Source organism: Zootoca vivipara, chromosome 15 (assembly GCF_963506605.1).
Source record: "Zootoca vivipara chromosome 15, rZooViv1.1, whole genome shotgun sequence".
Taxonomy (NCBI): domain Eukaryota; kingdom Metazoa; phylum Chordata; class Lepidosauria; order Squamata; family Lacertidae; genus Zootoca; species Zootoca vivipara.
Window position 1 is genome coordinate 43,270,599 of NC_083290.1, and position 16,362 is coordinate 43,286,960.

The window sequence follows — 16,362 nt, forward strand, 5'->3', positions numbered from 1 at the left end:
AAGAGATTGAGGAATAATTCAGGGGACGATTGGGGGTTCCATTCCTCCTGTCGGCCCTCTGCACGCAGGGAGCTCTTGGTGGCAGGGGGGGCTCCTGGGGCAGGAAGGGCGGGGGGGGGGGAGGGAAGACTCAATTGGAAAAAGAACCATTGTCTCCCCCCTTCTTCCCCCTAGAAACTCTCTGTGGCAGGGGGAGTGCTGGGGGGATGGGGGGAGAGAATGAGAAATGATGCTAGAAGAAAAGTTAATAGAAAATAAGGATGGTATTGATATAAGATTGGAGAATTTTGAAAATAGAATGGGGAATATGACAAGAAAACTGCTCAAATGGTGTTGAAAATGAAAATCAGAAAGGGGGGAGGTAGGGGAAGCCCATAATACAATGTTTTGGAAAAAAAGATTTATTCTATTATTATTATTTTTATCTTTTTTTATCTTTTTTTATTTTTTTTCTTTCTTTTTGTCGCTTTTTCTTTTTCTTGTGTTTTTCTTTTTTCTTTTTCTTTTTGAGGATTTTTGGCAAAGTTTAAACGGTTGGGTGGACACTCACCTATTCTCTTCTCACTGCCCTGGGACCCCTCGGTGGCAGGGAGGGTTCCCGGGGGGAGGAGGGAGGGGTGGAGATAAGCCCAATTATAAAATGCACCATCTTCGACTGCGCACTGTTCATGGGAATACCTTGTGGCAGGAGGTGCCTCGTGGAGGGTGGGTTAGAAGAAGATGGAAATTATGTACTTAATTGTGTATGTGTTTTTGTTTTGTTAATATGCAAAAATTAATAAAAATCAATTAAAAAAAAAGAGCCTTCCAAACTTCATATTAGTGGCACACTTTTTAGACAAGCATCATTTTGCAACACCGTAATTCACCTGGGACCCAGGTGGTGCTGTGGGTTAAACCACTGAGCCTAGGGCTTGCTGATCAGAAGGTCAGCGGTTCGAATCCCTGTGACGGGGTGAGCTCCCATTGCTTGGTCCCTGCTCCTGCCAACCTAGCAGTTCGAAAGCACGTCAAAGTGCAAGTAGATAAATAGGAACCGCTACAGCGGGAAGGTAAACGGTGTTTCCATGTGCTGCTCTGGTTTGCCAGAAGCGGCTTTGTCATGCTGGACACATGACCTGGAAGCTGTACGCCGGCTCCCTCGGCCAATAATGCGAGATGAGCGCGCAACCCCAGTGTCGGTCACAACTGGACCTAATGGTCAGGGGTCCCTTTACCTTTACCTTTAATTCAATTTTACATCATTTCGTGACACAGTAATTCAGTTTTACTAGCAAACCGGAGGTTACACTAACCGCTTTCCAGCCCTGGAAGGAGCGTGGGGAGTGTTCGTGCGAGACATGTACACACTGCAGCCAACACACTAACGTGCCATGACACACAGTTTGGAAAGCTCTGGTTTACATGGTCACCATTGGGGACAGGGAGGAATTTTCGTCTGCAAGCAAATTGGCCGGCTTGCAGGTTTTTGCCTACCTCATCACAACATTGGCGGATAAGGCATTGGGCTGGATCCTTAGTCACAGGAATATCCTGTTAGCAGGGTCCAGGAGGGGTGACTCTGTCTGGGAATCCATGGGGGAGGGGGACCAGTGGGCCAGTGCACCTCTCCCCAAAGGCAACTCCCCAGCACCAGATTCCTATCAGGCAGCAGGCAGGCTGCCTGATGCAGGATACATGCCCAGTGCCTTAGCCAAACCTACTCTTTCTTGTAATCAATAACGTTGTGGCTTAATTCAACCTAAAACCAGTTTCCTGTGTCCATTCTTGTTGCCCTCCCTGCACCTGGCCCCACCCAACACTTGTGCTGGCAAGGATATAATTCTGTCTTATAAGCTGCAAGTGTTATCTGGTCTGAAATTTATTTGCCCCACTCCCCCTATGGCATTAAAAAAAAAATCCAATGCAGGCATGGAATATATAATTTCCCCTCATATAAATGACAAATTTGATACCGGTACACAAATGGAGATGAAGCATCCCAGCATTGTCACAAGGTTACCAACTTTCTCTCCTTCCTGTTTAAGGTTCTCATCTGACCACCCCAAAGCTGTGTGTACTGTTGCCTTTGTAGACCACAATCTGTACTGAAATCCAAGCCTGCTGTTAACTTCGCTTGCGCTCTATTCTTGTGTTTGCTATTATTTTTTAACACTTTTTTGTGCATAAAAGCACTATCCTCTCCCTAGAGCCTGCCTGCAGTGAAGACATGGTCTGTGCAACTGCAATTATTTAGAAGAACAGATGGAGTGAGGAGCAGAAAGTCTGTTAATAGTAATAGAAATGCTACATGTTAACCTGGACAGCACACGATGACAGTCCCATGACTACACGTTCTGTTCCCACCAGCTGGGCACCAACGCAGAAGTGAGAGATTCACAACAATAGCAAAACCAAGAACCCACCTAAAGTTAGAAATCAAATTCCTTCACACTTTTCAGTCTAGGTTTCCCCCCACCCCACCCCCAGTAATCTCCTGCCTCATGGTCATTTCAAAATATTTTCATATTTAAGGTGTGGTGTTATAAATTTCAGCATGGTTGGCAGGATAGAAATTAGGCGTGAATGTGTGAGAAGGAAGTACAGGCCAATAAAGGGTAAACCAAGAATTTTATATCTCCCTCAATCACAATAATTAACTCTTAAGATTGTGCTGACATATGATATCCTGTTTCCCCTATTTTAAGACGTAGTCATAAATTAAGCCATAGCAGGATTTTTAAGCATTCAAGGAATATAAGCCATACCCCGAAAATAAGACATAGTGATAGGCGCAGCAGCAATGCTGGCCGCGGCAGGAGAAGGAGGAAAAAAAATAAGACATCCCCTGAAAATAAGCCATGGTGTTGTTGTTTTTTGAGGAAAAATAAATATGACGGTGTCTTATTTTTGGAGAAACACGGTATATAATCACTGAGCAGCAGATTTGCTTGGGCTGTGTGTGTGTGTGTGTGTGTGTGTGTGTGTGTGTGTGTGTTTGTAAGATGTGACTGAATCAGAGGTTGCTCCTAATGGAATCTAAAAGACAGGAAGGGACATGACACAGTGGCAGAACATCTGCTTTGCACACAGAAGGTTCAACCCCCATATCCAAGTATGGTTGAGAGAGACCCCGGAAAGCCCCTGCCATTCAGTGATAGACAGGACTGAGCTACGTGGGCCAATGTTTTGAGTCAGCATAAAGCAAATTCCTGTGTTCGTAGGTATGTCATGAGCAACATGGAGTGTCATGGAGCGTTTGGTCAGATTTTGAGAAGGAATGGGAGGGGCTCAGAGAGTTGGAGCTGGAGAACCCTGGCGTGGGTCCTAGTGGGATGGGGAGGTGGAATCAGGTACCCAGGAAATACCTGCTTATGTAAAGTGCTTTACAGGCTTTGCTGAGCAGCTCACCCCAAATCATACAACCGTGCTTTATGTTATATTCGGACACGAACACTTCTGTGACAGCTCTCTGCTAAGAATATAATACAGTAATATTTAGCATTTATATAGTGCTTTTGAATGTTCAGAAATGTTTCACATTTTTATGTAAAAAATGTTTACAATAATCCTGCAATTTAGGCCAATTTTATCTCCATCAGATTTACTGTTGGGAAGCTGCTAAATTAATGCACTGGGGAGGGGCACATGCATTTACTGCATTGTTCTTCTAACTGAATTGCCCCTGCCCAAGGTGTAATTAGCTCTTTCCCCCCCTCAAAAAAGATGAGTATTCCTTTGCTCTTCTGATCTCCTTTCCCCATCCGGTAAACTAGCAATCCACGCTCTCTCCAGGCCCACATTTAACCGCCAGCTCTGACTTTCTATGATAAAAAAACACCAGTCATTGGGTTAGCTTAGAATTCACACATTTGAAACTGGATGCCCCACTTGCAAACCAGTTTAAGCATAAAATGATTTTTAGTTTCATGTGTTAAATCTTTAGATTAGATTGTTAAAGTTTCAGAGACAGATGTGATGTCACTGCCTAATGACAGACCAGTTGGATATTATGCAAGAACAAAGCTAAGTCCATGAAGCTTATGCCGTCATGAACTGGTTAGTCTTTAAGACTCTTAGTAGTTTTTTGCTGCAAAAGGCTGTTGGCTAATCCTCTAGATTTTGTTATGAAATTATTCTGCTCATCTTTTACAATCAACCACTGTGTGTGATCAGTGAGAAGCTTAGGAACTAGTCTGTTGTGGAAACAGATTTAGAGAGCATTGAGGCTGCCCCCCCCCCCCGAGGATCTAGGCCAGAGGTCCACAAATTTATTTGGCCTACCGCCCCATTTTTTTGGGGGGAGGGCCTCAGCGCCACCCTGGAAATCTAGCTTCTTTAAAGCCAACAAATTAAGCTTGCTGGCTCAGTCTGATCCACCCCAGGACTGGAGCTGGCACTGGAGCCACAGCCCGCCTGCCATTGGCCAAAAGGGATCACCCAAGTCTGGGAAAACCCCTCGCCTCAAGCATGTCTACCAGATCCAGGGGAGGCGCTGTCGCCACCCCACAATGGGTAAGCATCATTACACCAGATGAAACCAGTCCAAACAGTTTTCTTCTTTCTTTCTCTGCTTTTTGTAGTGAGGAACAGGCTAAAATACTTTAAATACATAATATCCATATTTTTTTTACAGGAGAAGAAGTATGTTCTCATCATGGTAGATCCAGATGCCCCTAGCAGAGCGAATCCAGAATACCGTTTCTGGAGACATTGGGTTGTCGTTGGAATCAGAGTGAGTAGCATGTGTGTTTATGTTATTACATTATTAATGAGGATGCCTCAGTAGCTTTGGAAACACTGCCGAGTTCAGATATACCTGGCTCTTTCCTCCATCATTTTGGAGGAAAGGCCTGTCTACAGACAGGTGGCCCTGTAAAGACATCAGGGCCAGCACTATACAAGTTAGTGTAGGAGGGGCTCGGGGCCACTATTGGTCTCATGGGCAGGATGAAGGGGAGATGGTGATATGTAAAATTACTCTTCTTCAGCTTTTGCTCAGTCCAGCCAAGGAGATTCTTTAAAGTTCTCATGAACCAGCTCAGGAAGTGGATGGTCCTCTTGCTCCAAAGGCATGGTCTAGCCCTGTGATACTACCTTTGAACTAAAAAAAAATCAACCCTATTTGTGACTCTTACACAACTCTCTGTAAGCAGTGCTTGTTGTCTGTGATTTGTATGAAAATAGAGTAACACTTTAGATTTGTGTATATTTTGCATACCTATCTGATATGGTTCTTCATGGTTGAGTTTCAAGCCAATGTGGCAGTGCGGTTGTAGCTTTGTTGAGGTGTGTATACACATCAACTTAGATTTGGTGAAGTTACCAGTGAACCCAGATATCTTGCCAGTATATGGCCAGTATGCTTGCAGATAATCAGTGAATTAGGTCTATATATATGATTCAACCATTTGAGGTCTTTCTGTGGTTTAGGTCTAACTGTGCTAACTCAGGTATGCCAAGTTTCAGGAACTTGCCCTCTATTCATGCAGAAAAAACTATTTCAGGTGAGATTTGTTCTGATTAAAAATAATAATAATTAAAAAGGTTAATTAATCCATCAAGACCAGGTGCTTTGTGGAGCATATTTTTATGCCATTTTGGATTACTGCTAGAGTAAAAGATCTAATGATTCCAAGTTTTTTCTAGGAATGTTGCATCCAGTGGTTCAGATTAATAAAGGTGTCGGGATAGGACAGTGTTGAGTAGAATTATCAAAACAGCAGAGAGTATCATTGGTTGTTCTCTCTGTACGTTAGAACATATCTATATCCATCAGGTGCCACAGAAAGGCACTAGACATATCAAGAGATTGATCGCATCCTGGTCATCGTTTCTTTGAGCTCCTGCCATCGGAACGGAGATATAGAACAATGAAGGCGAGAACGAGCCATCTCAAGAACAGTTTCTTTCCTAGAGCAATTTTGGCCTTAAATGGAAATTCTGGACTTTGAAGTCATTTTATTTTATTTGTTTATTGTTTTGTATTGTATTGTGCTTATTAGTATTTTAATTCATGTGGAGTGTCTTATCTGAGTTGATACAGCAACTGAGAAATTTCGTTGTTCCCGCAAGGGGACAATGACAATAAAGATCTATTCTATTCTATTCTACTCTACTCTATACAGTATAACTCATTTTGTTTGATTAATGCATACTTGTTTGCTAGGAAGGCAGAATTTTCATTGTTGAATTCATTATAATATTGCTTTATCTTCTGAAGTGAATTAAGTATCTGCAGGATTTCTAGAGATCTTAGTTCCGCTCTTTTTCTTAAGTACACTCTTTGTGTGCATTTATGTCCAGTTTTAAGATATTGTATTTCCTGAATTAGATTGGCATTTACCTTCTATTTCTCTTTTTAAATTCTCCTTTCTTTTCACTATTAGGCATGCTATGCATCACAGCTTTAAACTTGTCCCAAACCACAGAAGTTGTCTGTTCTCCCATATCATTAATCCGAAAAAACTCCATGAGTCTCTTTAAGGAATTTCTCTTTAGTAAAAAAAATATTTTTTAAAAATATTTAATATCCAAGGGTCTAATTTTCATCATTATCAGGCAGTTGGTCCCACGCCCAGGGGTAAAAGGTAAAGGGACCCCTGACCATTAGGTCCAGTCGTGACCGACTCTGGGGTTGCAGCGCTCATCTCGCATTATTGGCCGAGGGAGCCGGCATATAGCTTCCAGGTCATGTGGCCAGCATGACAAAGCTGCTTCTGGCAAACCAGAGCAGCACATGGAAACGCCGTTTACCTTCCCGCTGTAGCGGTTCCTATTTATCTACTTGCATTTTGACGTGATTTCGAACTGCTAGGTTGGCAGGAGCTGGGACCAAGCAATGGGAGCTCACCCCGTCACAGGGATTCGAACCGCTGACCTTCTGATCAGCAAGCCCTAGGCTCAGTGGTTTAACCCACAGCACCACCTGGGTCCCCTGATAATTTTCATCATTATCAGGCAGTTGGTGCCACGCCCAGGGGAATGCCCTCCAATTCCTGCCACCATTGGCCAATTTGGTGCAGGAGGATGATCCAGCCTGCCATATGCCAGTCAGGGCCATCTCAAGCAGGTTGGGCGCCCTGGCGCTGAGGCATGGAGATCGTTCCGGCGCCCCCACCCTCGCAGCGCGCAGCACGGCTTCCACACAGCTTCGCCGCGAGCGCCCCCCCGGCGCCCTGGCGCCCCGCGCCACCGGGACCTTACCTAGAGCCGGGCCTGATGCCAGTTCACAATGAAGGTCTGGGGCCCGCCTGCAAAGCTGCATAGCCAAGAAGGGGCAAATGGATTTATTGCAGTTGAATATAGCATTATAGGGTTAATTTTAAATAATGCAACATATTCAAGGCAGCAGATCTGTTATGCATCATATTAATTTTAGTGTTGTTATCATATTCCATCAACAAAAAATAAAAATGCTCTGAATTCCTATAGGGATTAATTTCAACATTCAAACTCCACCTTCCCCCCTCCATAATCCCCCAACCTCCCCAACAGAACAATCTCTACACCTATGGGCGAGAGCGGAATAGTCTGTCTCTTCCTTCGTGAGCCAAATGCTCATGAACTAAGGTGAAATTAGAGGACATAAACACTAACCCCCTCCTCCTTTCCCACAGAAGCAGAAAATGCTTTACATGGTTATTGTTGTGTATTGAGTCAAAGGATTTTATCTCTGTATTACTATTTGCATTAGGGTAAAGTAACTGCCTTTTGGTTCCAGAAGGTACAGCTACTATTGGTTCATTTAAGCTGCTGTCTTTGAATCCTCGGTCTTATTGGTTTCCTCCAAAAGGCAGCACTGTGATTGCCTGATATTGTTCCCTCAAAACAAAGGCGTACCCACCACGGGGCAAGTTAAGGCAGCTGCCCTACTCTAGAAGCCAGCTGCCCCCCCCACAAGGGCGTACCCACCGTGGGGCAAGTGGGGGCCACAGGCTGTCCCTCCCTAGAAGCAGGGCTGGTGGGCAGAGGCGGAGCACAGCCCGGCGGAGCACGAGTTCGCCATTCCCGCCGCGCCGCACCCTCCCTCCAGCTCCCCGGCGCACCCTCAGGCAAGGCAAAGCACGGCGGGGAACCAGAGAGCGCGGCGCGGCGGGCGGGAACGCTGAACTCGTGCTCCGCTGGGCTGGGCTCCGCCTCCGCCCACCAGCCCAGCTTCTAGGGAGGGGCACAGCCCGGCGGAGCGCGAGTTCGCCGTTCCCGCCCGCCGCGCTGCGCCCTCCCTCCAGCTCCCCGTCGCGCCCTCAGGCAAGGCCAAGCGCGGCGGGGAACCAGAGAGTGCGGCGCGGCGGGCGGGAATGCCAAACTCGCGCTCCGCTGGGCTGGGCTGGGCTCTGTCTCCGCCCACCAGCCCTGCTTCTAGGGAGGGGCACAGCCCAGCGGAGCGCGAGTTCGCCGTTCCCGCCCGTCGCACCGCGCTCTCCCTCCAGCTCCCCGTCACGCCCTCAGGCAAAGCCATGCACGGCGGGGAACCAGGGAGCGCGGCAGGGGGGCCTTCCTGCCCTGGCGAACTCCTGCCTTGCTGCCCCCTTTCCTGGCGCAGCGGCGGCTGCACTGTTGCCGGCACCTCCCCAGCTTTCCTCTCTGTGACAAAGGCGCCCACCTTTGGCCAGGGTCTTTTCAATTGGGCCATCGCGAGGCAGCGGGAGGAGCTTGGCTCCGTCATCTGCCCGCATGCAAAACCGTGCAGGGGTCGGCAGTTGCTGAGAACAGGGTCGCAAGGAGAGAGGGGCGTCTGCGCGGTTCCAGATCTCTCTCTCTCTCTCAATCTCCCAGCTGGAGGGAGGTCGCGCCACGGTGCGCTCTGTCGGGCTGTGCTCCGCCTCTGCCCATCAGCCCGGCGCCTCTGACTGCACTTTCCCCGCCCACTTTGTGGCCCCTCCCCTTCCGTGCCTTGGCCCCTCCCCTTGCCCCCCCTAGTTTTGATCCTGGGTACGCCCATGCCTCAAAATGTATCCCTTTCCAGCTAGTCCCCCGTCCTATAAATGTAGCTTTCCTCTCCTCAGAGCTCAGTCTTGTTTGCTTTAATAAAGAAGTATTACTAGAGAACTGTCTCCAGCATATTATGTCAAGAGAGTTGAAATCATGAACCCCACGTCACAACAGTTATATTGAAAACAAAAAAAGAGAATAATAGCCCACACATTGCCTGTTTTGGTTATAAAGCTCTTGGTCAAACTTAGAAGTTGGTAGTTTCTGTGGGACCTTAGGCAGAGAAGAAGCCATCTGTGTGTTGTCTTTTCTGTTCTTGCTGCTGCTTCTTTTTTGCAGGCGTCTTAGAATCATAGAATCATAGAGTTGGAAGAGACCACAAGGGCCATCCAGTCCAACCCCCTGCCAAGCAGGAAACACCATCAAAGCATTCTTGACATATGGCTGTCAAGCCTCTGCTTAAAGACCTCCAAAGAAGGAGACTCCACCACACTCCTTGGCAGCAAATTCCACTGCCGAACAGCTCTTACTGTCAGGAAGTTCTTCCTAATGTTTAGGTGGAATCTTCTTTCTTGTAGTTTGAATCCGTTGCTCTGTGTCCGCTTCTCTGGAGCAGCAGAAAACAATCTTTCTCCCTCCTCCATATGACATCCTTTCATATATTTGAACATGGCTATCATATCACCCCTTAACCGTCTCTTCTCCAGGCTAAACATACCCAGCTCCCTAAGCCGTTCCTCATAAGGCATCGTTTCCAGGCCTTTGACCATTTTGGTTGCCCTCTTCTGGACACGTTCCAGCTTGTCAGTATCCTTCTTGAACTGCGGTGCCCAAAACTGGACACAGTACTCCAGGTGAGGTCTGACCAGAGCAGAATACAGTGGTACTATTACTTCCCTTGATCTAGATGCTATACTCCTATTGAAGTCTTCTTCATCTTGTTTCCCCCCCCCCCATTTGCTGCCAGTCTCCTCCTTCCACTTCTGGGTCTTCCTGTCCACTGCCTACGCCTCCCAGTTGCTTTTCTTCATTTAGTTGCAAGTCCAAGTTGATTTAATAATTTTTTAGCTTCCATTTTTGTGGAGGCAACTTTGGTTTGTTTGGCCTTTTCTTTTGTCCAGAGTTTTAGTTGTTTATATCTCTGCTTGATACTTGTAAATATTTGTAGTCCTCAATAAAATTAAAAAACAAAACCGTAAGTTGCTGGGTTGTATGCTGATTGCCATTTCATATACTGTACTGGTGAAGTTCACATTGATTGTAGGAGAATTATGTTTCTTCCAGAATATCTGTGCCCCAAACATCTTTACCTTTGGGGGGTTTGAAGGTTAAGCACATGCCGGTAATTGCAGAGTAAATGAATATAGCATTTGGCACAGATTCTTCTCTGTAATGTGGGAGTGGAGCTTCATCAGAAATGCTCTGTATGAGAAAAGGAAGTTACAAGCGTGTCCCTGTTTGCTTCTGTGAAATATTGGAGTATATCTGTTCTTTTCATGTGGCCAAGGGATTTCATTTAAGGTGTCAACATTTATCAGGAGAGGTTCAACTACATATTGGAACCTTAGGTTTGTGTGGTTAAAGTGGTTTTAAGCACACTAGTTTAACAACTCCACTTTAAAAATGGAATTTGGAAAGAGATGGGGAAATAAATGCAAAAGTCTAGGATAAACAAATGACTAATGGGAAGTTGTGTAATACCCCACAAGCAAATGAATGCAAGATTGATGCTCATTGCCCCATAAACTCAGAAGAAAAGCTCAGTAAAGACTGGCTATTGTCTAATTCAGGCATCCCCAAACTTTGGCCCTCCAGATGTTTTGGCCTACAACTCCCATGATCCCTAGCTAACAGGACCAGTGGTTAGGGAAGATGGGAATTGTAGTCCAAAACATCTGGAGGGCCAAAGTTTGGGGGTGTCTGGTCTAATTACTGTGTATTATTATTACTGTTATTAATATTTACATTTGTTAGTCAATTTGTACCAAAAAAGTCTCAGAGCAACTTAACATGATATTGTACAACAGATTAAAAGCTATTAAAACTAGAAAAAATTTAAATACAGTCGTACCTCGGTTTACGAACCACTCGGGTTGCGAACAGTTCGGGTTACGAACTCCGCAACCCCGGAAGTGTTTTCGGCGTGTGCATGCGAAAATCGCAAAAAACACGCTTTGCGCATGCGCAGAAATGGCGCTCGGTTTGCGACCTTTTCAGGTTACGAACTGCGACCCGGAACGGATCGTGTTTGTAACCTGAGGTACTACTGTAATGTATAATGCAACGCATAAACTTTGTGCAAACAAATTGGGATGAATGCTGAATGAATTAAGAGATCGTGTAGGGAGGAGTCCTTCGTGCTTTTAAATGTTAGTAATCATAGTTCTGTACTAGAGTACTGTAGTATGAACTTTAATTCAGGAATGTTTCTTAAATGCCAGGGAATCATGGGGGGGGGGGCGCAGAGCATAGCTGCCAAGTTATCCCTTTTTTAAAGGGATTTTCCCTTATGCTGAATAGGCTTCCTCGCGAGAAAAGGGAAAACTTGGCAGCTATGGCGCAGAGGGAAAGCTGTTACTATTTATTTCCACAAATACATTGCATTGTCTCTAACTCTGCTTTCCATGAGTTACCCGCTTCAGATAAAGCCATCTACAAAAGCAGCTTCTTCATGCCTTCTTGTATTTTGTAATTTGTTGAAAAGTTTAGCTGTTTTCAGCTCTGATTCGATCTAATAGTCTTGATAATAAAGCCTAATTAAGATATCAATTAATTTGCAACCTGTATTTAAAAAGAAATATCTAGTTGTTCTCTATTCTTCACTGAAATTACTGCCAAGGGCTTTTTGTACAGATACCTTAATTGGACTTTTTATTGTTAATGGGAATATTGAGCAAATTAAAATTGGATATTAATACTTTCCATGATTTTCATAATTGGCTGAAGAAATAAAACATTCAGAATAATTGTAGCAGCTTGTGTACAATTTTACTCCCATACAAATTCTTTCACAGGAATCCTTACACATTCCTGAACAATGAGGTCTTGAAAGTCTCTCATTAATTTTAATATTTATTAATTTATTAATCACAAAAAGCTGGAGCTAGCATTCTTCCTTCTGTGTGCAGATCTTTCCAGTGTTACTAATTATTGTAATTAAAAGTAACTTTTAAGGCAAGAAAGAAAGTCTGAAATCCAACACAATTCTCTGGAAAGGATGTGTGCTCAAATGACATACATGGTGCGGTTTCAGATAGCAGTGTAGAGGAAGTTCTGTTTTCTTCATAGCTACAACACTTATAATTGTGAGGAAGAAAGACATAACTTTTGCATCGTAGTAACATTTTTAGGAAATCATGAACAGAGAGATGGGGGAGATTGACACTTGTGGGGATGTAAGGAAACAGTGATTTCCACCCCGTGCTGTTTGTTGGAATCATCGCTGTTGCTTTCTTACTACAGCTTGGCTTCTGCTAAACCCTACCTTGTTCACCTCACTATCTGCTATGGCCAAATTATGCATTTGATTATATAATGAATTTTTGTGCATTTCAGTTGATGCACTTCAAAAACAATGCAGAAAACAACATAATTATATACATAATGTTTGCAGACTTAAATTTTTAAATTGTAACCCACCCTGGGACCTTTGGTTGAAGGGCGGGTGATAAATTAGAATAATAATAGTAATACATTTAAAAATGATACTGCGCATACCGTATTTGCATGTGTGATTTCTGTTCCACACCCCAAACATTTGAACATGCAATTTCCATTCCTGTTTCCTTGTCTGATTGAATTCTCCTACATCCATATACACTGGTATGAGATACAATAAATTTATGGTGTTGAATTGTGCCTTTCCAACTGTGATTACCGGATCTTCTGGGAGCCAGATTTTAAAAATCAAATCACTGAGCTATCTCTGAGTGGAATCAATGTAACTGTTTTTCTACTAAACCAGGGGGGCTTTTTGTGGATGTCTCCAGATCTGTCTAATGCATCCATGTATCTGGCAATGTTTTGTTGATTATTATTTTCCATAGCCATGGCAGTGTGAGGGCCTAACGGCACTTTATATTAATACCCTGTTTCCCCTCTTTTAAGACGTAGCCATAAAATAAGCCATAGCAGGATTTTTAAGCATTCAAGGAATATAAGCCATACCCCGAAAATAAGACATAGTGATAGGCGCAGCAGCAATGCCAGCTGCGGCAGGAGGAGGAGGGAAAAAATAAGACATCCCCTGAAAATAAGCCATAGTGTTTTGTTTTGTTTTTAGTGAAAATAAATATTAGACGGTATCTTATTTTCAGAGAAACACGGTACTATGGCATGCAGCTATGTCCCTTGATTTTAAAGTCATAGGCATAGGCAAGGGGGAAGTGATTTCTTCAGGACCTCAATGGGTGTGGAGGTTTAACCCTTTCCAGCTGCAATCCTGATGAAAAAAAAACCATGCTGCAATTAGCAATTCTATTTTACCAATGTTATTCTATTGCTAATTGCAGTGGGGAGAGGGATTTTCATCAGGCTTGCAGCTGGGGATGAAAGGGTTAAATCCCCTCTCTCCAGACACTGCGATTCCAATGGAAATCTATCAGAAACAGCCTGTAAAAACAAATTCTCTACCATTGCTGCAAATTATTGAGTATGCAGCTATGCTCAGAATTGGGAAATTCCCATTGCCATAGGTTCTTCCACACAGAGAAAAGCAGTTGCTATAGGGGGAAGATTCTGATAACTGACATCATGTAAACAGGAGACCTGTGTATGTCTGAAGAAGGATGTCACTCTTAAATTCTGTCATTCTGCCATTGCCTTATGTATTTTCTGGATGGGGAAACCTGTGACCATCCATTAGGGTTGCCAGACTCAATAGAGGACAGGACTTCTGTGCCTTTAATTGCCCTGCTCTCTTTTGAGTCTGGAAAGCTTAAAGAGAAACCAGCAGACCCTTTGTTTAATTTCCAAGCAAAGGGTCTGCTGGTTTCTCTTTAAGCTTTCCAGACTCAAAAGAGAGCAGGGCAATTAAAGGCACAGAAGTCCTGTCCTCTATTGAGTCTGGCAACCCTACCCTCCATGTGTTGTTGGACTCCAACTCCCATCAGCCCCAGTGAGTATTGCCAGAGTCCAACAACATCTGAAGGACCACAGGTTCCTAACCCATCATGTAGAAAATAGAGGTGAGGTGAAACCCTAATGAGAAAGATAAGACTTGGCTCAGTAGCACCCACTTGTTCATGACATTTTGTGCCCTGCCCTACTCTGGCACTTCCCCAAGCCTCTTCATGGTGAATTCAGTCTTGCTGTAGGGTTTCAGCCAGAACCTTCACCCATCATGTTGTAAATTTTAGCAGCCTAATCTGTTGAACACCTTCTGTTACACAATTCACCATTCATTGCTTATCATCACTGATGACTCTGTTTCTTGAATTGTCAGAAAGAGGGTGCTTTAACTCCAAAATAATGTATATATTTTTAAAATGTTGCTACAAAGTGGAATAATATCTTTTGATGACTGTTTTTAAAGCCCTTTAGGTGTTCATGGTAATTTGCAGTGTAAAATTATTTAGAGATAAGAGCCAAATTAGCTCTTAAAGGCGGGAGGTCGATATGTCCCGTTATCCATGCAAGCAGTGTTTAAATATAATCAGCCTTTACTCTAATGCAGCATAATTGTTCATTTGAAATAGCTTTTTTTATTCCATTCAATGAGTCATTAAAATATTCAAAAGATAATGCAGTGAATTAGAAATAAATTTATCACATTATCCTGCATATACTGAAGAGTATCAGGTAACTAGGCTGAGACTGAACTGGTGTACATAGAGTAAATCCAGTAAATAATGCACGGTTGTTTTAAAAATCAGTAGGTAGAATAAAAGTGTAAAGAGAGGAAAAATTGTTTCCTCAAATTCTGTTTTGCTTCCTACCCAATCGGGGGAATAAGTGTGAGAATGACAGTAAATCTGCAAACCTTTGCTGTTCTCATTTTAATATATATTAGAATAGTACTTTGTAGTTACAAATGATTATAAAAAAACAACTCTGTCAGAGAAGAATTCCTAGATAATTCCTTCTTGTGATATAGTGAAAGGGGGAGGGGGAAAGAACACTCTAACTGTGATTACCAGCAGAATGCAATAAACTATTTGCTCTAACAACAGAATTTGATGTCTGGGAAAACAGACTACACAGACCTACCGGTCTGCCCTGCTATCTGGCCTACATAAGGGCCTGGACTTACATCAAGCATAAATTTGGGCAGTTGGGAACAGAAGCCAGTCAATTTCATTCCTACAGGGTCACATTTCTTCTCTTCCATCTTACTTTTGCTAAGTAACAAAAGAGAGTGCTCTGGAGATTTGGTCCCCATATTCCCCTATATAAATGGCTAGGTAGGTTTCTCACCCGCATAGAAGGATGTACACCCAAGAGCTGGCTGGTAGTACCACATGAATCTATGTTTACTTCTGCTATTGCTGAGTTTAAGCACTATTTTCACTGCAGGATATTTCTTTGACACATATAGTGTGGGCATGGGGTCCCAACTGTGCCCATCCTGGGGCACAGGCAAGCTGCCCTCTCTCTTAGCGCTCCAGGTGTTCTCATTAAGGAGGCTTTGATGCCTGAAGGTGAAGCAGCAGGGACGGTAAGGGAAACAATCTGTTCAGCGAGGAGCATGGTACAAAGACAGCTGTTCCTTCTGTGCAGTACGGCAGCAGTGTGAAATGCATGCCCCAGTAGGATGTTAGGCTAGCAAGCTGCTTCTGTGACATGAAGAGTATGGCTGTTTTCATCAGCAATGATCTCTTAATCCTCTTTGTGTATATGTTTCTGTCTTGGACATGTGTGAAGTTGTGCAGAGGAAGGGACAAATTACAGCACCCTTCTGTGAAAGGACCAGGCCTCTCATCCCTTGAGGATTTTGCAAGCAGTTTCTTATTGTTGCTTGACATTGTCAGTGAATTTCCTCTCATTGGCTGATGAAAAGGTTCTGGGTGGCAAGTGTCACCATAGAAACAAGTGCTAACTTAAGCAAACAAGAGCTTTATTAACATTAAGAGTAGTAGAGTATATCAGAAATTATTGGAATTGAGTTATAAGTTTGCTGGAGGGGGAATTCAGCTAGACCTACTTACTGCTCTTTTGGGGTGGGGAGTGAGAGAGAAGGAAGGGGGTGCTTGTGTGCGTAGTGGGTTATCTCCTGAAGTGCTGCATGGGATTCTTATATTACTCTTCTTTCCAGACTACCTGGTTAGTGGACATTTCCACATGTGATTTGCGCTGCCCTTGTTCTTTGATTCCTGCACTGACAGTCAATGGGATGGAGGCTTTTGCTGACCACAGCATTAGGGATTATCAGTATGAATCACCAGTTAGCTGTTTCCCTCTCCCTATAGCATGCAATCTCCTTGTGTGTTGGTATTCTGGGATGTCATTTGC

The 16,362-nt window shown here is 44.0% G+C and overlaps 1 protein-coding gene across 1 annotated transcript in view; it reads left to right on the forward strand.

The window, feature by feature from the left end:
* PEBP4 (phosphatidylethanolamine binding protein 4) overlaps window positions 1-16,362 on the forward strand; it is a 253,983-nt gene that overhangs the window by 85,038 nt on the left and 152,583 nt on the right. Inside the window, exon 4 of the mRNA XM_035139114.2 lies at window positions 4,616-4,714. Coding sequence (XP_034995005.1) covers window positions 4,616-4,714 — 99 coding nt within the window. The remainder of the gene's footprint in view (window positions 1-4,615; window positions 4,715-16,362) is intronic.